This window comes from Cupressus sempervirens, chromosome 6 (assembly GCF_028749045.1).
Source record: "Cupressus sempervirens isolate cs-2001-9-10 chromosome 6, ASM2874904v1, whole genome shotgun sequence".
In the NCBI taxonomy this organism is placed as follows: Eukaryota; Viridiplantae; Streptophyta; class Pinopsida; order Cupressales; family Cupressaceae; genus Cupressus; species Cupressus sempervirens.
In genome coordinates, this window is record NC_143123.1 from 49766973 (window position 1) to 49792760 (window position 25788).

At 33.9% G+C, this 25788-nt stretch overlaps 1 protein-coding gene across 2 annotated transcripts in view; it reads right to left on the reverse strand.

Annotated features, from left to right (window-relative positions):
* LOC149551073 (lipid droplet phospholipase 1-like) overlaps positions 1-25788 on the reverse strand; it is a 78422-nt gene that overhangs the window by 22630 nt on the left and 30004 nt on the right. For both annotated transcript variants that reach the window (XM_089786654.1, XM_089786655.1), the window contains exons 5-8: positions 11690-11853; positions 11479-11534; positions 11300-11352; positions 11055-11175 (exon numbers count right to left, since the gene is read on the reverse strand). In XM_089786654.1, the coding sequence (XP_089642780.1) occupies positions 11055-11175; positions 11300-11352; positions 11479-11534; positions 11690-11853 (394 nt within the window). The remainder of the gene's footprint in view (positions 1-11054; positions 11176-11299; positions 11353-11478; positions 11535-11689; positions 11854-25788) is intronic.

The window sequence follows — 25788 nt, forward strand, 5'->3', positions numbered from 1 at the left end:
TCAACTCTGTCTTCTCCTATAAACTTTTGTCTCCTTAAGCAAAAGAGAAAGTGCCTATACAAAGCACCTTGGAAAGAACATGTCTCCACCTTATCCTATGATGATGAGGGGATTTAAAAATATAAATGAGCAAGAAATGATGACAGGTTGGACGTGTTATTTTTCTGATGATCTGCTCCAAATGTACTAAGCACTACCATAATGTTTGGTATGTATTTTCCAAATGGCAGTCACCTCTTATATATATAATGAGAGTAAGCCATGAAGAGACATGTCCCTTCATAAGACATGACTATTCATTAATTAGATAATTCATATAATAAAAACTTCAATTATATATATGTTTCTCTCATATAACAATAAACTTATATCTCTTATATGATGAACACATATATATAAATTATATCCCATATATAATTACATATAGTTTTATCTGATTGAAACTACCAAGCATCAACACTCCCTTTTAGCTATGAAGGATAAACACAAGACAGATATTACACCATTGGTAATATTAGAAATGGCAAATTTTAAGTCCATCATTTTAATATCACATTTGATATCAAGAGTATTGGTCTTCTAGAATATCAACACATGATATTCACCAAATACTCAACTAAGGTTTGATATCGCATCTGATATCATGAGTATTGGTCTCCCAGAATATCGACATTCAATATTCACCAAGTATTCAAAGAGTTCGATATCACATCTAATATCAAGAGTATTGGTCTCCCAAAATACATGATATTCACCAATTACTCAAAAAATGTTTGATATGACATCTGATATCATAAGTATTGGTATCCCACAATACATCATATTCACCAAATACTCTTTGAGCAATGACCTTTCAGAATGTTGAGATGCAAGATATTCACCTAGTACTGTGAGTAATGGCCTTCCAAAACATCAAGTAGCATGATATTCACCAAGTACTTTGTGTAATGGCCCTCTACAACATCAATTTGCAAAACATTCACCATGTACTCAAAAAATGTTTATAAGGTATATGCACGCGCATTCTCATAATGCTTACCATATAAACATCCAACATGCAAAGTATAATCTATCATGATCTGCATAGATATGGAAAGATATCCATCATAATAGAAAATTATGTTATTGTAAGATCTTCACCTTTCAATAACTTTTGCAATACAAGTGACATCAAAGTAACAAGAATCGGAATCGGATCGAAATCGGCAAGGCCGAATCAAATCGTGAATCGGCCATGAATCGGAATCGAATCGGCCATGAATCGGAAAATTAAAAAACCCCTTGAAATTTAGTGAGTAACTTATTTCATAAACCCTTTATCGCTGATTCGATTCACCGATTCACAAAAAATCGTTTGGCTTGAATCGAATCGCCGAATCGCGTGAATCGCGTGAATCGCCGTGATTCTTGGAACTATGAGTGACATCATTTGGGAGTCGTCACTTGCTCATGATGTAAACAAAGGGTATGCCCATTAAAATCACATAGTCACAAGGCATATTCATGACTCGCGGTCCTCTTAACTGCTATAATTTATTGATCATTGGAGAATCCATTACAACATGGTTTATTCCCTCTGAATCAATATGATCAATATCACTGGAGGTTGACTGAATCATATCTTCTATCTTCTCGCTCTCTTTCAAGGTTGCCTCTAATGAAATGTCATGCTCCCTCTAAATCTCAATCTCCCTCTTCCTGCAATAACATTCTCGGAGGAAAAAGATCAAGGCACATAGCTCTTATAATATGTATTGAAATTGAGAGAGAGACTGCTATACTACTCAAGACTAATAATAATATTTAGTTTTTTTAATAATGATGATAGTATTAACAAATAATATCATCTCTATTCTCAAAACAATATTATTATCCTATTCTTATTATTTAAAATAACATTCTTATTTATATTCAGTATTATTATGAATTTTATTCCATTTCATATTCCTAAAAATAACATTAGGAATTTCTTTCATTATCAGCATAACTTTATAAACATGTTATTTGAATTGATAAAGCATACTTACCTATTATAGTTTCTCATGGTAGTACGTAGGATCTCATGTCAAAACTGATCTCCATTCTATATGATTATATATCAACTATATTTAATAGTCTTTCTTTCCCTTATGACTAAATTCCAGTGTTACACGAGGACTTGCACCCCCTCTCAAACCTCAGAGTACCCATCCCTGAGACGTCCCCTCACTAGGTACTCACATACCCAAGTACCCCCACCTTTGCCATTTCGCAACCATCTTCTTACTAGAATGGGGACTTGGATTCTATTTAAATTTTGATTTTTTAATGATACTATTGGGTATGTAATATGTTACTATGTTCAATGTTCAATGGTTCTAGTTCATGTTGCAATTTTGCTACATTCAAGTATTTTAATTTGTTATGTGTTATTGAAACATCATTTCATAACAACCATTTCAAGTTCAATATGTATACTATACAACACCCCTCCCTGCCCCATCCCCCCCTTGTCGTCCCCTAGCCATCCCTCCATCGTCCTGAAAATAAGGCCCCTTTCCCCCCGTCCCAAAAACTCATTCAAACATCTTGTCGTCTCATGTCCCCAAATCTTGGTGTTACATTGCTAAATTCCCAATCTCTTATATCCTTTTACTAAACTTTACCTCTATTGTTTTTATTTCCACATCATTTCAACCAATCTAACTGTCCATTGTCATTGTAGATAATGGTTTGAAAGAATTTGGTTAATGGACAAGTTTACAAGCCATCTCCTTTTACATATGCCTTGATTGGATTACATGACTTTTCGCGGTGGCGTCTCAACCCTGTTCGTAATATTCTTCAAACACAGAATTATCATTCACTTAAATCTCTTTAAATCTTCTCCATCTAATTGTCACAATTACTAGTGTGTCCCTTTGTACCTACATGGCATAAATAACCACCGAAGAGGGTATCCTTAAATATTTTGAATTACCCATTCATGACAAGACCCGTGTCCACCAACGGAATGAGTGCTAAAGTTTGTTTATCCCACTTCATCTGATCTGTGTGGTCTTATCATTGCAAGTTTAAACTTATTTTATCTCCCTTTTCCTATTCCCTCACGCTCCATAACTTCTTTCCTATTTGATGGTCATACACCATGCAACTCTTCCACATTGTGTCATGTGCTAGTTATGGTGCGTGACTTTCTGCTTATTGAGCTCCAACTTCCATCGAGTTTGGGGTCAAAATTAGTGCATGAATGAGAATTTACATGAAACAAAAGGAGATTAGCCAATTCCCAAAGACATCGAAGAATCCTTGTGCATATTCAATAATATGTATTGGTTATCTGGGGAACTTTGATTTATTTGTTATGAGTTCATTGACCAAAGATAAATGGAGACCACTCTTCTCAAATACACTTAAGAGTCCCTTCATTTATTCCTTATATTTTGTAATATCACCGCTTTCCGCTTAGGTTCAAACGCTGTAACCTACAACCATTTGTTAGTACAATATCAAAAATTGTATGTAAAAACATATTAGCAATGTTAAATTTAAGTAAATATTAATCTAAATACTACCCAAGCTACCCCTCTTAATCCTTCGGGAGAGAAACTTTCTCTAATCACCTAACCCTCTAGTGAGATTTTTTATCTCGATTAGGTAATTGTCATAGAAACAGCCTCTCCCTTAGGCCTCTTTGGGATCTTTGATAACACTACTTGGTAAAGATCCCACCTCTACCAAGTCTCTTATCTTTGACATATGCATATGTTTAACCACTACAATATATATTGCCTCTAATGGATCCTCTATAGATCCCTCTTTGGAATCCATTTTGGAAATCCGACATTCGACTTAGAATGCCCTCTAGGTCTTGAGTTCTCCTTTAGAGAAACCTGACATTCTAAATGAATGCCCTCTAGTCTGTGATTTCTCCTTATGGGAAACTTGACATCCATAATTGGATGCCCCTACCAAGATTAACTTGGTCTCTAAAAGAATTAAAAGGTTCTCACCTCATACATAATCTTGATTGGTAAACTCTCTAATCATATAATTCAAGTATTTCTGATATATATATATATGAAACTTGACATTCTAAATGAATGCCCTCTAGTCTGTGATTTCTCCTTATGAGAAACTTGACATCCATAATTGGATGCCCCTACCAAGATTAACTTGGTCTCTATAAGAATTAAAAGGTTCTCACCTCATACATAATCTTGATTGGTAAACTCTCTAATCATATAATTCAAGTATTTCTGATATATATATATGAAACTTGACATTCTAAATGAATGCCCTCTAGTCTGTGATTTCTCCTTATGAGAAACTTGACATCCATAATTGGATGCCCCTACCAAGATTAACTTGGTCTCTATAAGAATTAAAAGGTTCTCACCTCATACATAATCTTGATTGGTAAACTCTCTAATCATATAATTCAAGTATTTCTGATATATATATATATATATATATATATAATTCTGCTATTGTACATCCCTTCAGAACTACTAAATTATTTTTACTTCCTCTGACATAAATTAATTCTGCAAGTTTCTCCCAAACTACTAGTTGTTTCCTTTAGTAGAAGATTTGGGCTACTCATATAATCCTCCATCGATACTTGAATGTGTTTTTCGTCATATCCTAGTTTCTGTCCCTTATTTATTTTTGTTGACTGGGAGTCCATCATACTTATTGCTATGTTTCTTATTCATGTCTTTTGATAGTTAGAACTCCCTGTCATCCTATTATTGTGTTATCTATTCTGCATTAACATACTTTGTTTAATATTTCTTTTATACTACTTCTAAATACTAACAAGTTCTCCCTATTTTTTCTCTAATGTTACTGTCATGCATCTTCTTATTACTGTGATTTTTTGGTTCTTCTTTTTTCCTGTGACCATTGGCTTTATTTTATATGTGATCGCTTCTTTCCTAGTGGTCATTGCTTGTTCTGCATCACTCTTTCCTCTAATGGAGTCCGTGATAGATATATTATCTTCAAGCACCCGATACTACTTTTCTCTAAATAATATAATCATCCGTACAGTCCATTATTAATTGTGATTTGATATTGACTTCTTCAATGACATGAATGCTGAAACACAACTTTTCCTACATTCTCATTTTAATCTTGAACATCCTCTGCTCATGCACCATCCATCGATCCTTATTGTCTGGTCATTTAATCATTTTAATAGTCTATTGCCCAATGTTCCATTTCCTCTATCTTCTACTACCCCTGGTGACTTCATTTGGGTATAGATTGTGATACTCGTTTGCAATGCCTATTCTTTGTCATTGGTGAGAGATGGTGGGTTCTTAGATAAGTCATTCGATCTTATTGCTAGAACTTATTTGTAACATTTCCCTCCTAGCTGCCAGCATTAGATTTTCTATTCACTCCAAATTTTCAAACACATTGGAACTCTTGACTTAATGTTTTTGTTTGTTTCCATGCCCTATTATTTCTTGTAGATTGATTGTATAGCCCACGTTAATTTGTTCTTCCTTTCCCTTCAAAGTCACATCCATGGTATCTGAAGGTGATTTGTCATTTTCTGTTATGCGATGATGGTTCCTTTCTGTAGATAGATTTTTCTATTCTTCAATGTCACATCTTCATGAGGTGTTTTCTTTTTTCCCCCTCCTTAATATGATATCTTTGTTCTCAGTTCGATCATCTATGCTAGGCATGATTTATTGAATGGATTCCACTTCCTTCTATCTGTTTGCTACTCTGAATCTAGTCAGCGAAAGATGCATATCCGATCAAGGGTACGTGTTTGTTTGGACTTCCTTCGTCTGATTGCTATGGCCACGATAGTTCTGGTGATAGTATTATTTTGGTTCCTTTCTTCCTTGTCTATATCCTCCCCTTCTTCCCTTAATATCAGATATCCTGAATGGTCGTATCTCTTCATTTGAATAATAAGTTTTTATTTATTAATTTGATATTTATTTAAGATCTTTTATTTTATTTTTTTATATTATAATACAATAATATATCATAATATAATAATAATCATATTATTTATTTATTCATTTATTATTTTATTAATAAGATAATATGGCATAATAATATATATTATATTTATTTATTATAGCTCATTCATTAGAAAATTATATCTATATGTTCATTTGGGGGTTATTACATATTTTGGCATCAAGAAAAATCAGATTACTTCAAGTTTCTAAAATATTTTGTATTCTTGGAGACTCGATTTTATACAGAGTACAAGATGGGACTGCATGAAGTTATTGATGTATTTCTAATCTTTGTTGATGTCATTGTTATCTAGATTGTGTCGTAAATCATTGATATCACTTGAAACTCTCGGACTTATCATTCATGCTACCTTTAAATAGAATGTGACTGTATTTTGAAGAATTCAATATCAACCATTTTTATTGAATTTGATGTTCATGCTTCTGGGAATTTCACAAATTAGCAATTCTCTTCTCCAATATCTACAGGGCATGAGCATTTCGTCATCTTTTATTGGATCAATTTTAAGATCGAGACCATATTGATAAGTCATGCCTCCTGTCTATCATATATATATATAGAGAGAGAGAGAGAGAACATAGCTCAATGGCTGCCCTCATTTGTAGAGCAAGCTCTAGTACCATGTTATTTTTTTGAGGATCTGCTCCAGATGGCAGCGACCTCTTATATATATAATGAGAATATCTGAATAAGCCATGAAGTGACATGTCCCTTCATGGGACGTGTCTATTCATTAATTAGATAATTAATATAATAAAAACTTTACTCATATATATATATATGATGAGCACATATATATAATATATAGTTTTATCCGACTGAAGCTACCAAACATCAACAAAACATACACAACCCAAGCATGCTAGCGATATGGAGAGCAAATATAGATTGTCAACCAGTTGTCTCAAAAGCCCTTGTTCTAAAGTACATTGCCAACTATGCATCCAAAGCAAAGAAAATATCTGAGAATTGTACAAACCAGCTCTCAAACACAACATTGGCAACATTGTACAATATTGGCAACACAACAACCTGACAAACCAGCTCTCATGGCATATCAGAAATTCATGGCAGAAATAGTCGTTGAGCATGACACGGAGAGTAGGAAACATGCCACATGCTCCAAAAGCTACCCCTTGTTGTCTGCAGTAGTCCTTTCACATATTTGAATGTTGAATAAAAGGTGTTCCAATGAATAACATGGACAACCAGTGAAGGCCAAGTGTAGTCTACCTACATACAGACATTTATTAAGCAACCTCAAGAACTAGAGGCAGTAACATTGCTAGAGTCTATAAGATCTTATACCTACTCAGCAAATCGTAAACAATGCAAACGGAAAGAAGGAAAAGTACATTCCATAGTTAGTGTTTACCCAAAGTTTTTAGCATGCCTGATGAAGGCTCAAATGACTCTGAAGTATTTTTTTAGAGCGAGCTGCTCTTGTATAAGCATTTTCAAGACATACTAAGTGAAATAGGTGTAACACGAGATTTAATAATTGCAAACTAGAAGAAAGTGAATGCAAATGGCTATCAGGTATGGCATGTCAGTCGCACTACATAGAAAGAAAGCACCTAGGGAGAGGAGAGTGACAGTGGCAAAAATAGTGAGGAAGCAAAAGAAATGAATGAATGGCAATTATTTTCACAGCTGGTCCCCTCAAATGTACTCATTTTAGATGAACTTAATATGCTTGATACATGCGAGTTCGATAAAAACAATAAATGGGATCTGACTGCAACACCCAAAGACATGCATGCCACTGCAGTGCAATTTATAAATACAAACAAATCATCTGGGAAAGATGGAAGCACTATTTCAGATTTCACAATGTCAATGTGTGAAATGTCGACAAAACAAGAAACGCCACTTTAAATTATCACTGACCATAGTCAATGTCAAAATACCCACCCGCAGCACATGATCATACAAGGCACGACAGGTACCGAAAAGTCATACTTGATAGCTCGCATACGGAATGCATTGAATGTTGTGCTATCGAAAGGAAGAAACCAGTTGCTTACCCTTTAGCCAACAGGAGTATCTGCATTCAACATGCATGCATCAACAATACATTCATTCCTAAGGATTCCAATAAAAGAAATGCAATGTTGCAGGGGTACTCACAAACAAAGTTTTGGGAAGATCTAAAGCACATAAGGTACATCTGACTTGAGGAAATGAGTTTCATAGGGCCAAAATTACTTCTAAAAATTGACACCAAATTATGGTAGGCATTTCCACATAATCAGCACAAGTACTTCGGAGGAGTATCCATAATTCTTGTCAATGACCTCGCACAATTACCACCTGTGATGAACAAGCCTATTTACACAGCGCATTTGACCAAAAGAGCAATATGGAAACAATTCACAGTGGTAATCACTTTGAAGACAATGTTTAGACAAAAAGGCGCAAGCAAAGAGCAAGAAAAATTTTGTCAGTTACTAGAGACCATACATCAAGCGGAACCAAGGGAAGAAGATTGGCATGCCTTAATGAGACACATAAATAAACAAATGACACCAGCAAAAATAGAGGATTTTGATAACGCGATGCACTTATTTGCAACCAATGACTCAGCCAAGGTACACAATAGAAGTATGTTAAAACCATAGTTAGACCACCCTGCGGGACGTGGGGACAAGGGAACTAGAGGACAAGTTTCTGGGACAGGAGAACAGAGGGTCCTTAATTTGGGGACGACAAAGGGGCTGGAGGCTTGTATATATTATACATATGGTACTTAAAATGCTAGTTATGAAAAGATTTATTGCAAAAGATCTAAAGATGTAAAAGAGTAGATACTTGAACATTGCATTGAATTGGAACATCAAACACTGAACATAAATAGACAAATCGGCAAATAGTTAACACCCAGACATCCCCTCATCCTCGACGGAGTTGGTGGAATCTAGTGGCACCGTTGGGGACAGGGGAACGGAGTCCTCAAGTCCCTGGTGCGTCCAAGTCCCTAGTGTATGGGGCAAAAAGGGGGGGTTGGGGCGTCCCCACATTACTATGGTTAAAACAATTGAACTATCTAGTAGCACTAAGCACAGCCACAAATACAGAGAGTACAATAGAGAAAGAGGTGAGCGATGAACAGCTTGAAAAACACATACTACTTTGCCAAGGGCAGCATATACAAACATCTGGACAAAAGTAGGTCTCGTGAACGGCGCTCTTGGTGAAGTAATTGACATTATTTATGGACCTAGTGCTAGTGCACCCGACATCCCAATGTATGTTATAGTAAGAATTGAAAATTACCGCAAAACACCATAGGATAAAGATGACCCCAAAGTTGTGCCAATCATTCCTATGTCGCTAGGCAGTAGAAAACAATTACCACTAATAATGGCATGGCCATAATCATACACAAATCCCAAGGATTAACATTGCAGAAAGCAACCATCAATATTGGCAAGACAAAGAGAAGGGGTTGACGATTATAGCCATGTCGAGTGAAATCACTAGACAACATTCGCTCTCAACATGATTTCACATTTGATTTCGCTTGAAGATGCAGAATAACACATACACAATGTTAAGGAAAAAAGAAGAGGCTCGGTGGCAAACACTTTCTATGTGACAAATAAAAAATTCAGCACAACTATATGCTCCAAATACTTATTGGGTTTACACACTTATCGATGTGAAGTATACCTTAACATACCCAAGGTTTGAAGTTGTCATCCCCTACATGTACTTGATAATATACAATGTATACTTCAAAGGTAAAAAGAAACATCCTGACATTTACTTGTAATGATTTTCAAATGGTTTAATAGAAGCATATTGTATAACGGGTGCTCATGAATATAATTAAGTTGATCTCGAATTTCTTAATGTTACTAAGCTCAATTTTGCTTCCTATATATTACTATTGACATCCCTTTTGCATCTTCCTTTGATGCAAATGCTACTTATAATGTACTAGACACATCCATTTCATTGTCAACTTTGTCTTCTCCTATAGACTTGTGTCTCCTTAATCAGTCTTCTTTGGAGACAGTACCTTGGATTTCATCTCGATGATTAGTGCAATTGTTTTAGGACTACATTTCATTCTCCGACTTATGGCTGAATTTGAACTACTTGCCACCTAATTATAGTACTAATGAATTTTTGTGAATTTTTACCCTTTCTGAACTTCATCTGAATTTTATGAGATTTAATTTAACATTATTTTATTTTAAAATAATATTAAGTTCAATTATTTAGCAATGTCAAACTAGTTTGACAATTTTGTGCATATATTACTTATATTTAAAAATAAATAAATTTATAAAGGCAATTTTATTGTTGATTTTTTAAGGAATTTTTACCCTTGCCAAATTTCATCTGAATTTAATGATCAACGAACTTGAATTCAAATTCAAACCTTGCCACCTAGCTTTTCCAATTGTCCATTAAGCTTGTGCGTCTTGTCTCGTAAAATTATGCATATATGTACATCTCAAACAATGCTTTCAATTCTTACATTTGTAAGCACTTCACAGAATGAAGAGATGGCTTGTTAACCTACTTGTATTTGAACTAAAGGAACTATTGAAAGATATGATTGTGAGGAATGATATCTCCAACCATCTCAAAGTAGGGGTACTTCATCTTTTTCACAATTTTCCTTTCTCTATTGGTCAACTCACATCTCCATTATGTGTTGTGAGGACCAAGTAACATCAATAACCAATGTGAAATAAATATGACGGCAAAAACCAATGTGAAATAAATAACCGCATTCAACATAGCTTGTCCAATAAAAATGATAAATACTTTTATGTATTCAAGTAAATGTGAAATTCAAACCCAGAAATACGAGCAAAAACAATAAGCCAATGGGCAGTATTGACATTAAAATGTGTTTCAGAAACCTAAACAGATTTATTGGATATGCATGATCAAGGGAAAGTTACCAGCAAAAAATGCCTGTATAAATATCTCACTTGTATAGAATCATGTCCAAAGAGAAACATTTAACCATAGCTTCTACAATAAATATGTTATTTGAGCTAGCTTAGCTGTACCAAGTTGAACAAATAGGAGAAGCAAACCTTCTTCTGGGTTGACTGAATGATCTTCTTCTGAAACTGGAGGCCTTGGCTTATGATTATCATCATCCGTGTCTTCTATATTTACAATGTGTGGGTATCTCTCATCTATAGGATTCTCAAACTGTATTCACAAACTTTCAGTCAGTGACTATGGTCAAAAATCCAACATGATGATGAAATGCAACAAAACCAATTGAGAAGATAAGTATAAATGGTGAGACAGTCAACAAATTGACAAATAATACCTTTGGCAGCCCACTTTCAAGTCTAATTGAAGAAGTTCTCCAACCTACGATATCTTTGTGACCAGTTAAGGAACAATATATTGACACTTTTTGAACCCAAACGATAACTTTACATGAGGAAGATAACTTGTAATTGCATATAATTTAAAATGTTGACAAAAAGTCGGTATGTAAGATACGGTCATAGCCCACATTTGAGTAGGCAATTCGACGTTTAAATGCTCGCAAAGCAGACCTGTATTTCCAGACAAAACACTGATGATTATATTTATTATTTACTAGAAAATTTCATGAATGAATAATAGAACATTGACATCAAAAAAGAAAATTGTTAAGTTACTTCAATTAATATAATGAAATCCTGAAGTGAACAAAAAAGAAAATACACACATGAAATAAATATCACCACAATCATTCAACATGCGACGAAGCAACGGTAATTTCCCCTCATCATTGTCAGTAAGAAAGAGATGTCGACCTGTCCGTCCAATAAATATATGGACACCTAACAATGCAACTTTCTCCAAAAAAGGTAGACCAAAAAGAAATGGTACCTGTCAGGGAAACATATATTAATCATTTAAGAATTAATAACAAAAGAAATTATGGAACTGGAATCCCTTGTCTATAGCAATAAATGTATTCTAGAAAAATCCTATTTGCGACAAAAAAGGCATGTATAAAAGAAATTATCTCTATTATATTAAGGATGACAATCTCTTGAACATTAATTCAAGTCATCATCAAATTAATGTGCTAAGAGGATGTATATATTCTGCAAATTCTGTATCCTTTGAGTCAGACTTTTACTTCAGTCCTTGATAGCTGAGAATGGTCTTCTAATAATCTGAATATTGAGGAAGTTGACACTTATATATCTGATCCGAAATTATCTACTTCTGCAATATATCAGTATGATGATATTGCTTAAGGACATAGCCTTAATTGTGCAATATGTGAAGAACACTGAACTTCTCTAATGCCGATACAATAAGGAACAATCAACCTTGATTGAATGGGAGTATTTCTAATATTAATTACAGGATATTGATACTTAGAGGAGCAAACTGAATTGTTGCTGTGTGTCCTCTAACTGTACCAATAACCTCCCTATATATCCTTGCTAAAGGGTATGTCCCTCAAAGGGACATATCCCTTCCTAAACTAGTATAAACTAATTTTCCTATAAGTCGGTGATCTGAAATATAAACACAATAACATCTAACTAACAATGTGTTAGATTAGTTAAGGATTATAATGTTACTTCTTGAGAAGTCGCCGGCTCCTAAGGAAAACATATAATCTAATGCCAGCCTAATGATATATTAGGGTAAGAAGGTCTAGTGTGGTCTGCACTTTCAGACCTATATATTATCAGGTTAAATACTTAACACTCCCTCTTAACCTGATAATCATACAGAGAGATATTATATCTAGCAACATCAATACAAATGAATAAGCAAGAATTAATACTCTATCTCTGTCTGAATCTTCTTAGTATCTGTTATCATAGAACACATGATACAATGTCATATTACTAAACCTGTGATATGACAAATCACTGCTACTAGTGATAATATAAAGGATAAATCTAAAGAGTAATTTAATCTCTTCATTTATCCAAGTTGTGATTCATAGGAACTGGTATTTCTATATCACAACAAGATCCTGAGTTTAAGATCTACCAGAATACAAGATAAACCCGAAGAATACTAAGATTCTTCCTTTATCCAATTTGTGACTCATGAACATAGCAATGTCAACATCACAATACAATCTAAAACTCATCTAGATCTTACAGTAAAACTCTACTGTTTAGTACATTATCTAAGAGATTGTCATCTCTCATAATGCCTTTTATACAAGTGTTCATTATTTTAGAGATTGTCACCTCTTTAAATAATGAATACAAATGGTGGAGCCCATAACAGTCAATAGCTTGACAAAATAAAATTATTTTATTAATAATTAAAAGAGTTCAAATAGATTACGACTCAACCATATCAAGTCTCCTCCTGAAGTGTTCTATCTTTACTCTAGCTAGAGGTTTGGTGAGTAAGTTTGTTGTCTGATCTGCAGTGAAAATGTATTCTAATTTTACAAAATTTCTGTCTACCATATCTCTTACATAATGGTAAGGAATTTCAATATGCTTGGACCTGTCATGGAAAACTGGATTCACTGAAAGCTTGATGGAGCTCTAATTATCATAATGAATAATCGTAGAATTCATGGCTTGCCCAAATAACCCTACAAGTAACTTCCTTAACCAAACTGCTTCTCGAAAGGCCATTGCTACTGCAATGTATTCGGCTTCTGTGGAGCTCTGGGCTACTGAAGACTGCTTTCTGCATATCCAAGATATCATAGCTGATCCCAAACTGGAACAGCATCCTGAAGTACTTTTTTTGTCTTTAACACTTCCACCCCAATCTAAGTCGGTGAATCCATGCAAATCTAAATCAACCTTCTCATATTTGAGTCCAAAATTTAGAGTGCCTTGTAAGTATCTCATAATGTGTTTAACCGCAACTAGGTGAATCTCCTTTGGTTCACACATAAACTGACTTAAGGCATTAACTCCATAGCAAATATCCAGTCTTATATTTACTAAGTACATAAGGGACCCAATCATCTGTCTGGAGAGAGAAGAATCTATGGAAGGTGATTCTGCTGCTGCTTCCTTAAGTTTATGTAGATTAGTCTCCATTGGAGAAGACATAGGTTTGCAATTCCACATTCCAAATCTCTTTAAAATGTTTGATGTATACTTCCCTTGATTAAGTATGATACTGTCAGAATTCTGCCATACTTCCAGTCCTAGGAAGTAATGAAGGAGTCCCAAATCTTTCATCTCAAATTTTCTAGTTAGATCTTTCTTGCACTGATCTATGAGATGATCTTCACCTGTTATTAGTAAATCATCGACATACAATATCAGAATTACCATATCATCTTTATCTCTTTTATAATATAAATTTGGATCAGCTTCATTCTTGGACAATCCTAAGCCAATGAGATACTTATCAATTCTTTCATACCAAGCCCTGGGAGCCTGTTTAAGCCCATAGAGAGCTTTCTTGAGCCTACAAACAAAAGCGTTAGGATCATGAGTTTCAAATCCTTCAAGTTGCTCTACTTCCTCTGAAATCTTTCTGTTTAGGAATGTTGTTTTTACATCCATTCGATGTACCTTCCATCAATTTGATGCGGCAATTGCTAAGATTGCTCTTACGAAGGTATATCTGGCAACAAGAGCAAAGGTTTCTTCATAATCAATCCCTTCTTTCCGAAAAAATCCTTTGGCTACAAATTTGGCTTTATACTTCTCAATACTACCATTAGCAACATGCTTTATTTTAAATATCCACTTGGAAGAAACAACAAATTTTCCTTTAGGTCTTGAAACAATTTCCTAAACATCATTTTCATAATAGATTAGTATTCTTCTATCATAGCTTCTTTCCAAGTTGTATGTTTAATAGCATCAGAAGGATTGGTTGGTTCTGTTTTGGATAAATCACTCATATTTGTTGTATAACTAGAGAATCTTTTAGGTCTTCTGCTTTCTCTTACTGTTCCGGAAGGTGCAGCAAAGTCTTGAGCTACTTCAACTGTTTTGATGGCCCAAAGTGGTCTTTTCTTTGAATTTTCTTCAAGGTTCATATTTTGAATTTCATCTTCAATTTCTTATAAGTTCTCCCTCTAGGACCGAAATTCACTATTTCTTTCAAAACTAGATAAAGGATAAGGTTCATTAAAACTTATGGCTCTTTTGAATGCAAGATCTTCTTCAAAGATTACATCCCTACTAAGTTCAATACTTTTCTATCCAGGTATGAAAATCCTATATGCCTTGGATGTTTCACTATACCCTACAAAAATACCTTTCCTCCCAGAGGGTTCTAACTTGGTTCTCTTTTCTTTTGGAACATGGATATATACAGGACACCCAAAAATTCTAAGATGACTTATATTGGGTTTTACTTTAGTAAATACTTCTTCAGGAGTTTTATCTTTAAGATAGGAGAGAGGGCTTCTGTTTTGAATATATATAGCTGTACAAGAGGCTTCTACCCAAAGATAATATTCTAGATTTTGATCAAAAATCATAGCGCTAGCAACTTCTATAATTGTCCTATTCTTTCTTTCTGCTACCCCATTTTGTTCTGGATTATAAGGAACAGTGTACTTCCTCTTAATCCCTGATTGTTTACAAAACCTTTTAAACAAGTCTGAGATATATTCTCTTCCGTTATCAGTTCTAAAGGTTTTTATTTTATGCCCTGAAAAGTTTTTAGTTAATGTTTTGAATTCCTTAAATGTCTGTAGGATTTCTTCTGATTCTTTGCATTTTAAAAAATAAATCCATATTTTCCTAGAGAAGTCATCTATGAACAAAATGTAATACCAGAATCCTCCAAGAGAAGGAACAGACATAGGTCCACATAAATCTGAATGAATTAATTCTAAAACATTATTTATTTTTCTAATACTATCATGAAAGGGACTTCTGGTGTTCTTACCCAAAGCACACCCTTTGCAAATACTTGAGTGGTCTTTATTTAGTTTAGGTAATCCGGTAACTATCTTCTCCATAGTTGATAAAGTTTTGAAATTTAGATGCCCTAATCTTCTGTGCCATATTTCATTTATATCTACAGCTTCATGAACTAAGTCTTGAATAGATCGACTAGATTTTGTATTCAATTCATAAAAATATCCTTTTCCCTAACCAATTAACCTTGTTTTCTTGATGGAGGAGTTCTTTACCCAAGTTAATACTTTGCCATCCACAAATAAAACATTATGCCCATCATCTTCAAGTGTTGTAATTGAGATTAGGTTTCTTTTAATTCTTGGTACATAGAGTACACCTTTAAGAAGAAGAGTATTTCCTGATTTTAGTTTCAAAGTACAATTTCCAATTCCTTCAATGGAGTGTGCTAAATTATCACCAATGGTAACTTCACCGTTAACCTTCTCTGATAAAGAGTCTAGTGTTTCTTTGTATTATGTTATATGTCTAGAAAACCCACTATCAATTAGCCATGCTTTACTTGAAATTTCATTTGATAGTGAGGAATACAAAACACAGTTCTCAAGATCATAAGTATCTTCTTCCCTAATAATATTTGTATAGTTTGCTTGTTGTTTGGAATTTTCAGGACAATTAGATCTGTAATGTCCAAATTTTTCACATTTGAAACACTTTATTTTAGATAGATCTTTCTTGGGTTTTCCATTCTTTTTATTTCCCTTTTTCTTCTTCAGATGTTTCTTCTTGCCCTTATAGGAGTTTGTATTAAGAACATGAAGTTCTTCATCTTTTGTTCTTGGTTTCCCTCCTTTCTTTAGTTTTCTGGATTCCTCTTGAAGACAATCATTCTTGAGTCTGTTAAAGTCCAGAAGATTATCTCTGGCACTTGTTCCTTGCGCAAATGTCTCCCATGAATCTGGCAATCCATCTATAGCCATAAGTGTTAATTCTGTGTCACTAAAAGTGGTTCCTATACTTGATAGTTCATCTCTAATGCCGACAACTCTTAGGGTAAGAATTTATCGATTCTCCTTTCTTTATCTGAATGTGATTCAGTTGTCTTTTCAATGCGAGAACCCTAGTTGCATTGTTTACTTCATATGCATTTCGTAATGCATTCATCATATCAAAGGCAGTTTGATGTTTTGTAAGCATAGGTACGATATCATTTTTTACTCCATCTAAAATGATTTGAATGGCTTTTCTATTTCCTCTGCTCAAAATAGATTTATGAGGTTCAACTGACAGTTGTTTGGATGCTTTGTCAACAAATTGTCTTACATCATTCTCTTCAAGAATCGTCATGATTCTGAACTTCGAGGCTTCAAAGTGTTCTTTCCCATCAAACCTGTCCTCGGTTTTGATTGTGTATGCCATTGAAGATAGGAGATAGTTGCTAGATATATATTAAGTCTAATAACTGAATTCTGCAGAGCCTAGGTTCGACTACCAGAGATCTAATACCATGTAAAGATTCTGCGAATTCTGTATCCTTTGAGTCAAACTTTTACTTCAGTCCTTGATAGCTAAGAATGGTCTTCTAATAATCTGAATATTGAGGAAGTTGACAATTATATATCTGATCCGAAATTATCTACTTCTGCAATATATCAGTATAATGATATTGCTTAAGGATATAGCCTTAATTGTGCAATATGTGAAGAACAATGAACTTCTCTAATGCCGATACAATAAGGAACAATCAACCCTGATTGAATGGAAGTATTTCTGATATTAATTACAGGATATTAATACTTAAGAGGAGCAGACTGAATTGTTGTTGTGTGTCCTCTAACTGTACCGATAACCTCCCTATATATCATTGCTAAAGGGTATGTCCCCCAAAGGGACATATCCCTTCCTAAACTAGTGTAAACTAATTTTCCTATAAGTCGGCGATCTAAAATATAAACAAAATAACATCTAACAAACAATGTGTTAGATTAGTTAAGGATTATAATGTTACTTCTTGAGAAGTCGCCAGCTCCTAAGGAAAATATATAATCTAATGCCAGCCTAATGATCTATTAGGGTAAGAAGGTCTAGTGCGGTCTGCACTTTCAGACTTGTATATTATCAGGTTAAATACTTAACAAAGGAAAAGGAAATGCTACACAATTTTACCTATAACTTAAAGACATCAGGTGCATTTAAAAGAAAATTGGTGGTCATTTCTATACTTGATATGGAGATCCACAATGCTATGAGAAAAAATATATCTTAATGTTTTTCCATCATTTCCTAGCAACGTTACATTTGTATCCTTTCTTGAATACCATAATTACTCAATTCTATGCAGGAAATTTTTCAGAAAAAGTTCTTTTATAAAGTTGGAAAATGCCTAGTCGAACACTGAAAAGAACTAGAAACAATGAAAGAGGTTGTTAAATAATAAAGGACAAGTATTAACATAATAATCACCTATGCATTTGCTATAGACTGATGTGAAGAACCAATCATAAGTTATGCTCATTATCTAGATAGTTTCGCTTTCTCTGTGATATATGATGTTATTGATACCAACATAAAGTTTTAAGCAAGACAATTTCAAAGCGCATTGACCTCATTTGAGACTCACAAGCTCACTTTTAATTAAATACTTTCTTTTACACAATTATGAATTACTGGTAGAGGTCGCCCAATTTGATCAAATTTTACATTGTATGAGAAGCATATTCCAATTATAATGCATGATAAGTTTGGAGATCTCCTTATTGTTGCCCAATCATGTATCCTTAGAAAGACATTTCAGTAGGAAACCAATTGTAAATGCCCGTAAATATTATTAAAAGTTTTGATCGAGGACATTGTTGTGAACTTCTAGACATCATCCCATTGCAAATTGTAACCCTTCTTTCTGTTAATGTTTGGTAGCCTCAGTTGGATAAACCCATGAGACTAAACTGAAGATATATATATATATAGTTAAATAGTTAATTGTTATATTAATTAAATAATAATGAATAGACAAGTCCCATGAAGGGACATGTCTCTCCATGTGTTGTCCACAATATAAGAGAGAGATCACTGTTTTTGAAAAACATATACATATATATATAGTTAAATAGTTAATTGTTATATTAATTAAATAATAATGAATAGACAAGTCCCATGAAGGGACATGTCTCTCCATGTGTTGTCCACAATATAAGAGAGAGATCACTGTTTTTGAAAAACGTATACCGAAGAGGCAATGTTAATACATTTGCAGCAATACTCACAATAGCATACATTACCAAGGACTTGTCAGATTTTCACTTACATGGTTGGATCTGGACAATACCTTGTCTCATAGAATTGATGATAATTGTTTGGACTCGACTATTATCAGGTCTTCTATTTGAGATAGAGCAAGATCGAAACTTTCACCGTGTTAATCATACAATAGAGATGATGAGTATGATAGAAGCCCGTATTGTTGAAGATGATGTCTCTCAAATATTAGCAAAGTATGGGAAGATGCAGCACTTGGGATCAAAGTAAAATATGCTTTACTAATTGGCCCCTTTTCTGGCTGCTTTCAGTTCGTAGCCTTGAATATCTGGATATATGTCGATCGTGTCAAGAAGACTGTTGAATCTTTCCCCACAGATCATTACAAAATGGAAATTCAGTCCTTTCAGAAACTCCACATATTTGAATATGAAAATAAGTAGTTGAGCAACACATATTCTACATTGATTAATATGTTGTGATTTGTAGCACCCTAATATTTTCAAACACATCACCAGAAGAAAATTGCAGAAGCAATCAGCATTGTAGTTGCTAAATTCAATCTAAAGCCAATAAATTTGAGAAATATTACAAAATTTTAACCCACATCCTACTTTATTCGCAGCTCAGACTTCAGTCCATGTGCAGGGACTATTATGACAATCGCGTAGCCGTGATGGCTGCTAAAGTGCGAAGTTGTTCACTTGTCTTCATCATAACCATGGAGGAGATTTAGTTTTAGAAAATGAAACAATGTTGGACAACATAAGTCTCAATAACAAAGTCACCCATAGAATCGAAGAGCTTATTGGAGAGGGCAGTCTGTAAATCAAATGAAGTGCACGACATATATAAGAATTAAGTGTATTATGTAGAAGGGAGGAATTTATATCCAAGATGCACAAGTTCATTTGTCCCATGAAGTAGAAGCCATGATATATCTATCACCACCATCAGAATTCAGTAACTCAGATGTATGTGTAAAACAGAATGCACAATAGTGAGTATGTTGTGAGATGTCTTATCGTGAGAAGGGTATTGATTAATATTGATATCAATGATTTAGATAAGCATCATATTATGAGAATACAGTAGTTCAAGAAAATACACAACCTATAGACAATCTGGAAAATCAACAAAATCATTGCCAAAATCCAGCACATTGGGTACTGACCCAATAAAGGCAAGTATAAGATATGCTTTATTGGTAATGAAGATTTCATAAATATTCATTTATATGTTTAATATGATGTGGATATTAAAAATGGAAGCATATTTAATTATGTGTGTGTGTGTGTGTGTGTGTGTGTGTGAATGCACACATGGAGAACATTGTGAATTTCTTAAAAACGATAAGTTATATAAATAATGCTTATTTAAGAAATGGTGGCTATTTTATGAGATTGATATAATATCTTATTATTTCAATGCATATTATAAGAGCTATATGCCTTGATCTTTTCCTCCGAGTATGTTCTTGCAGGAAAAGGGAGATTGATATCAGATTCAAAGGAAGTCTGACACTTTTCCAAAGGCAAATTTGGGTGAGGAGCTCAAAATGATTGATATTCAGAGGGAGTTTGAAAGTCCATGTGTGACTATATGAATTTAATGGGCCTACCCCCTGTGTACATCATGAGGAAGTGATGACTTCGAAATGATTTCACTTTTATTTGCAAAAGTTATTGGAAGGTGACAATCTTACAATAACTTAAATCATGATATACGTTTTTATGTAAATGTTGAAATAGATCATGATAACTTATATCTTGTAAATCAATAACTAAGTGTTGGATGTAATTCACTTGACGTTGTATAGATATTTGATAGGTATTTGGTGAATATCATACGTTGATATTCTGCAGGCCATTACCTTCTCAAGTACTTGGTAAATATCATGTGTTGATATTCTGCAGGCCATTACTCAAAGTATTTGATGAATATCATATTTTGATATTCTGAAGACCAATTATCAAAGATATCCTTAAATTTTGCCATTACATATATTACCAATGGTGTAATATTTATGTGTTTATAGTCCCTAGCTAAGAGGGAGTGTTAAAGTTTGGTAGCTTCAATTGGATAAACCCATGAGACTAGATTGAAGATATACATATATTATATATGTGAGATATAATACATATATATAGTTAAATAATTAATTGTTATATTAATTAAATAATAATGAATAGACATGTCCCCTCCATGTGTTTTCCACAATATAAGAGAGAGATTGTTTTTTTTGGAAAACATATGCCAAAGAGGCAATGTTAATACATTTGCAGCAATGTTCACAAAACTAACACTTTCTGTTGTAGGCCTTGTCTTTAGCTCTTGGCAATTTTTGGCTCAATCCCCTGAGGTTTCTCGTGTTTCAAATGAGAATTGACAAAATTGGCCAAATCTAGAAGAAAAGTATTGTCCACCTAGCTACCAAAATGGAAACTGCATTTGTCAGTGAACTAGGTCAAGTGTTAATGAGATTCGGTCTTTCAAAAAGAATGCAAGTGAAATTTTGAATGTTTTGGCATACTTTCTATTTTTGGAAATTTCTATTTTATAAATATATTGATATGTTTCTAGATTCGATTGTGTAAAGATCTTTACACAATCGAATCTAGAAACATATCAATATATTTATGCAATGGATTGTGGAAATTTGATCTCTTTAATTTCTATTTGAGTTTCACTACATCTCGAAATGGCCTTGATTGTGTTTGAAAATACTTACTATTTTTAACGGTGTCTATTTTTAGTAAGTCTACTGATACTAAGTTTCATTGTGTCCCAATTTGCCCTAGTTTTGCATTTAAACAAACTTATTATTTATAGTAAATCTATTCTTGGCAAGCCAAATAAGCATTGGCTGAGGAAGAGCAAAAACGGTATCCAGCTCTATGTTCGAAAAGTTGAACAAGTCTGGCATGTGGTTGAAATTTTACGAAGTCTGAAAAGGCCTATCTTGAAAGAGCATCTTTTGGAAAAAGGCACTGATAAAGCATCTCCTAGAAAGGCAACTCCTAAGAAAAATGTAATGTCCCCTTTCTAGAATGGAATTTAAAGACAGAAAGGTTTAAACTAAGATTAAATAATTTAATAATGAGCACATATATATAAATACACATTGATTAAATTAAATACATAATAATATATTATGATAATAATTATAAAATTATTATTATAATAACAAAAGAATATATTCTTTGGGTTAATATTATAATAATATAAATAAATTATTAAAATATAAATAACTATTAGTAAAAATAATATATATTACAATATCAAAGGAAATATATATTAAGGCAACCATGACTAGACTTGAGAGTCAAATCCATCCAAAAGGCATGCTTGTATCTCATAAATGAAAATGACCATGTTACAAGCCACTTGTGATTTTCAGATGAAATGCTTAAGCTCTGAAATGTTGCAATGACATACAATCAAAGGAATGTTTTGCACATAGAGTTTGACCACCGACAATAATATCTTCAACACTCTCCAGCGTTTAATCTCCCAATGATAATGACCACAAACCTCATTACATGTGATTAAGAAAGAGGATTAAACTATTTAACAAAATGATATGGCCTCCATGGGACACGTCTCTTATAGGGAAAACTCCACATTTGACCAAGAAAGATATAAGAAGAGTTTCCGCATCAGACTGGAGGGAACAGGAAGGAGTCTTATATGGAAATCAAACTCAATGGGAACCATGACCGGAGAAGGAGTCTTATAGCATTCGGGCATCAGAGGAAACAGAAACAGCAAATAACCACCGTGAATGGCATCAAATCAACGGAGGAAAAAGACGACAATCAAGAGAGAAGAGAAACCATCCAGTCTCAACGTAAGATATATGAAAACCGAGGCACCCATTAGAGATGACACAGAATGGAGGATTCACATACATAGGGACAATACACAGCATGTGGTTCCTTGTGCATAATTACTCACTTATGGATTTTGTGTATACAATCTGAGAATATAATAGTATTACCTGATCTGTATATATGGATTGTAAGCAGCGGTAGGCATCGATGGTGATAGAAATTATTGGCATTAATGTCAAAAGTCAAAAGTGTGAAGGAGATGCACAGTTATATTGAAGTCCATAAAAATCTAATAGATTTGAGAGTCTAAGAAATATAAGTAAGAATCACATAATTAAAGCCACCATGTATTTGTGATCAAATAAACAATAACCAGCTGCGGGAAGAATATATACAGTGTGAAATGAATGATATATAATGAAGAATATACGAAGCAAACATGATTTATATGTTACCATTGAAATACCAAACAAAAGTTTACAAGCAACACTAAGAAAGGAGCCATGTCAATAATTAAATAGTGATAAAGTAACTAAGACAATACCAAAGTTAATACAGATTCTGAAGTATGCAAGCATGGTTGACAAATTGAAGATTAATTATTTGGGAAGTCACACTGCAGTGAATACTCAAGATATCTATGCAAAGATATAAATCCAACATAACTATCAACGGTATATCACAAAGACATCAGTATTATACGATGAAGACAATACAACAGCGAATTCCTTATCATCTGAAAATTACAGAGCACTGGCTCTTCTTTGAAAAGAATTGATGACATCCATTACAATATCCAGTCAACACATTAATATCTGAAGAATACAAGCTCTATCCAGTGAATAAAAGATCAATAAAAATTTAGAGAATACACATCACAGTAAGATTATATCAATAAGGAATCAAATAATATAAAATTTCTAAATTCAACTGAATAATAATAAAGGCCTATCATTATATACCAAATCCAATATCTATGACAGACATGTACGTTGGGAGTAATAGAGTCAAATAATCAAATCAACATATTATAAACATCCACATATTATAAATATCAGACATTGCAGCACATCATTGGCCATAATTGTGTCAGAGTGGCATGGTTCATATTGTACATTTTATAGTTTAATTGCAAGTTTGGAATGAGTTAGTGTGAATGAGTGAAGTGATTGTTCTAATATTTAAGTATATCTAGTAAGGGACATTACAAAAAAGTAGCACTAAAAAATATCTAAAAGAGGAAAAATCAGAAAAAGCATCTTGTTCCCGATCCAACATGACAATCAAAAAAGCATATGTCTCAAGAACTTTGTATTTAAACAAATTTACTATTTATCATAGATCTATTTTTGGCAGGTCAAACAAGTATTGGCTAAGGAAGAGGAAAGAGGTATCAAGTTTTATATCTGAAAAGTTGAACAAGTTTGGATGTTGGTTGAAAATGTATTAAATCTGAAAAGGCATCTCTTGAAAGAGCATCTTTTGGAAAAGGGCACCCAAAAAGCATCTCCTAAAAAGGCAATTCATGAGGAAAAGTGAAAAGGCATTGAAAAACACCTAGATGAGGAACAATGTGAAAGGCGTCCAATTCCAAATCCGACATGACAATCAAAAAGGCATCCATCTCTAGAAGAATGAGCGCAAATGACTAAGTCATCAAGAAATCCAACACATGCATGGATCTGCGCCTAAAGGAAGAAATCCGACACTCAAGAATGGGTGTCCAACACAAAATCTTTCACTTGGGCTAAAATGCGCCCATGAGTGTTAATATAGAGGCAGCATGGAATTGCACTCAAAAGTACAAAATCTTACACTATGGCCCCTATGCGCCCATAGGCATAAATTTTGTAAGGACAAAGAAAAGGGCTAAGTTAATGAAAGAAATGAAAAGTGGCTAAATCTACACCAAAAAGGCGTCAAATTCCAGATCTAACAAGACAATCAAAAAGGCATCTATCTCTAGAAGAATGAGACCAAATGACTGTCATGAAAAAAACCCAACACATACATGGATTTGCGACTAAAGGAAAAAATCTTCCACACATAGAAATTGGCACCCAACACACAAAATCTTTCACTTGGGCTAAAATGATTCACTAGAACCAAGGAATTCTGCCAAAAGTGAAAAATCCACTACTCAACGTCATCCGCCCATGAGCGCCAATCTAAAGGTACCATGGAATTGTGCTCAAAGTACAAAATCTTGCACCGGGACCCATATGCACCCACAGGCATAAATTCCATAAGGACAAAGGAAATGTCTAAGTTAATGAAAGAAATGTGAAAAGTGGCTAAATCTGAACCAATGGAAGAAGGCAATGCAAGGAAATGGCTTTAATGAAAGTAATGTGGTAAGTGGCCAAGTAAGTCTCGACCAAAGGGAGGAGGCAATGCAAGAAAATGGTTAGTGTTGGAAAAAAATTCCTCCTAGCTCATGTACACTCAAGGAAGAAATAGCAAGGATTTTGGCTAGGTATGGAAATTCCCTCTCCAGATCTTAAATTTCACCCTCTTCAAAGGGTTGAGAAATGTTGATCAAGATTTGTCTTGTGAAGGATTTCTTTTCAAAGTTTAAGGAAAATTTGCAAGAATTTCAACTATGACCTCTCCTAAAAAGGCAACTCTCGAAGAAAAGTAAAAAGGCACTGAAAAACACCTAAAAGAGGGAAAATCAAAAAAGGCATCCAATTCCAAATGCAACATGACAATCAAAGAGGCACGATGCATCCATCTCCAGAAGAATGAGTGCAAATGACTAAGTCATGAAAAAAATCCAACATATACATGGATTTGCGCCTAAGGGAAGAAATCCTCCACACTTAGGAATTGGCACCCAACAAGCAAAATCTTCCACTTGGGCTGAAATGCACCCATGAAAGCTAATCTAGAGGTAGCATGGA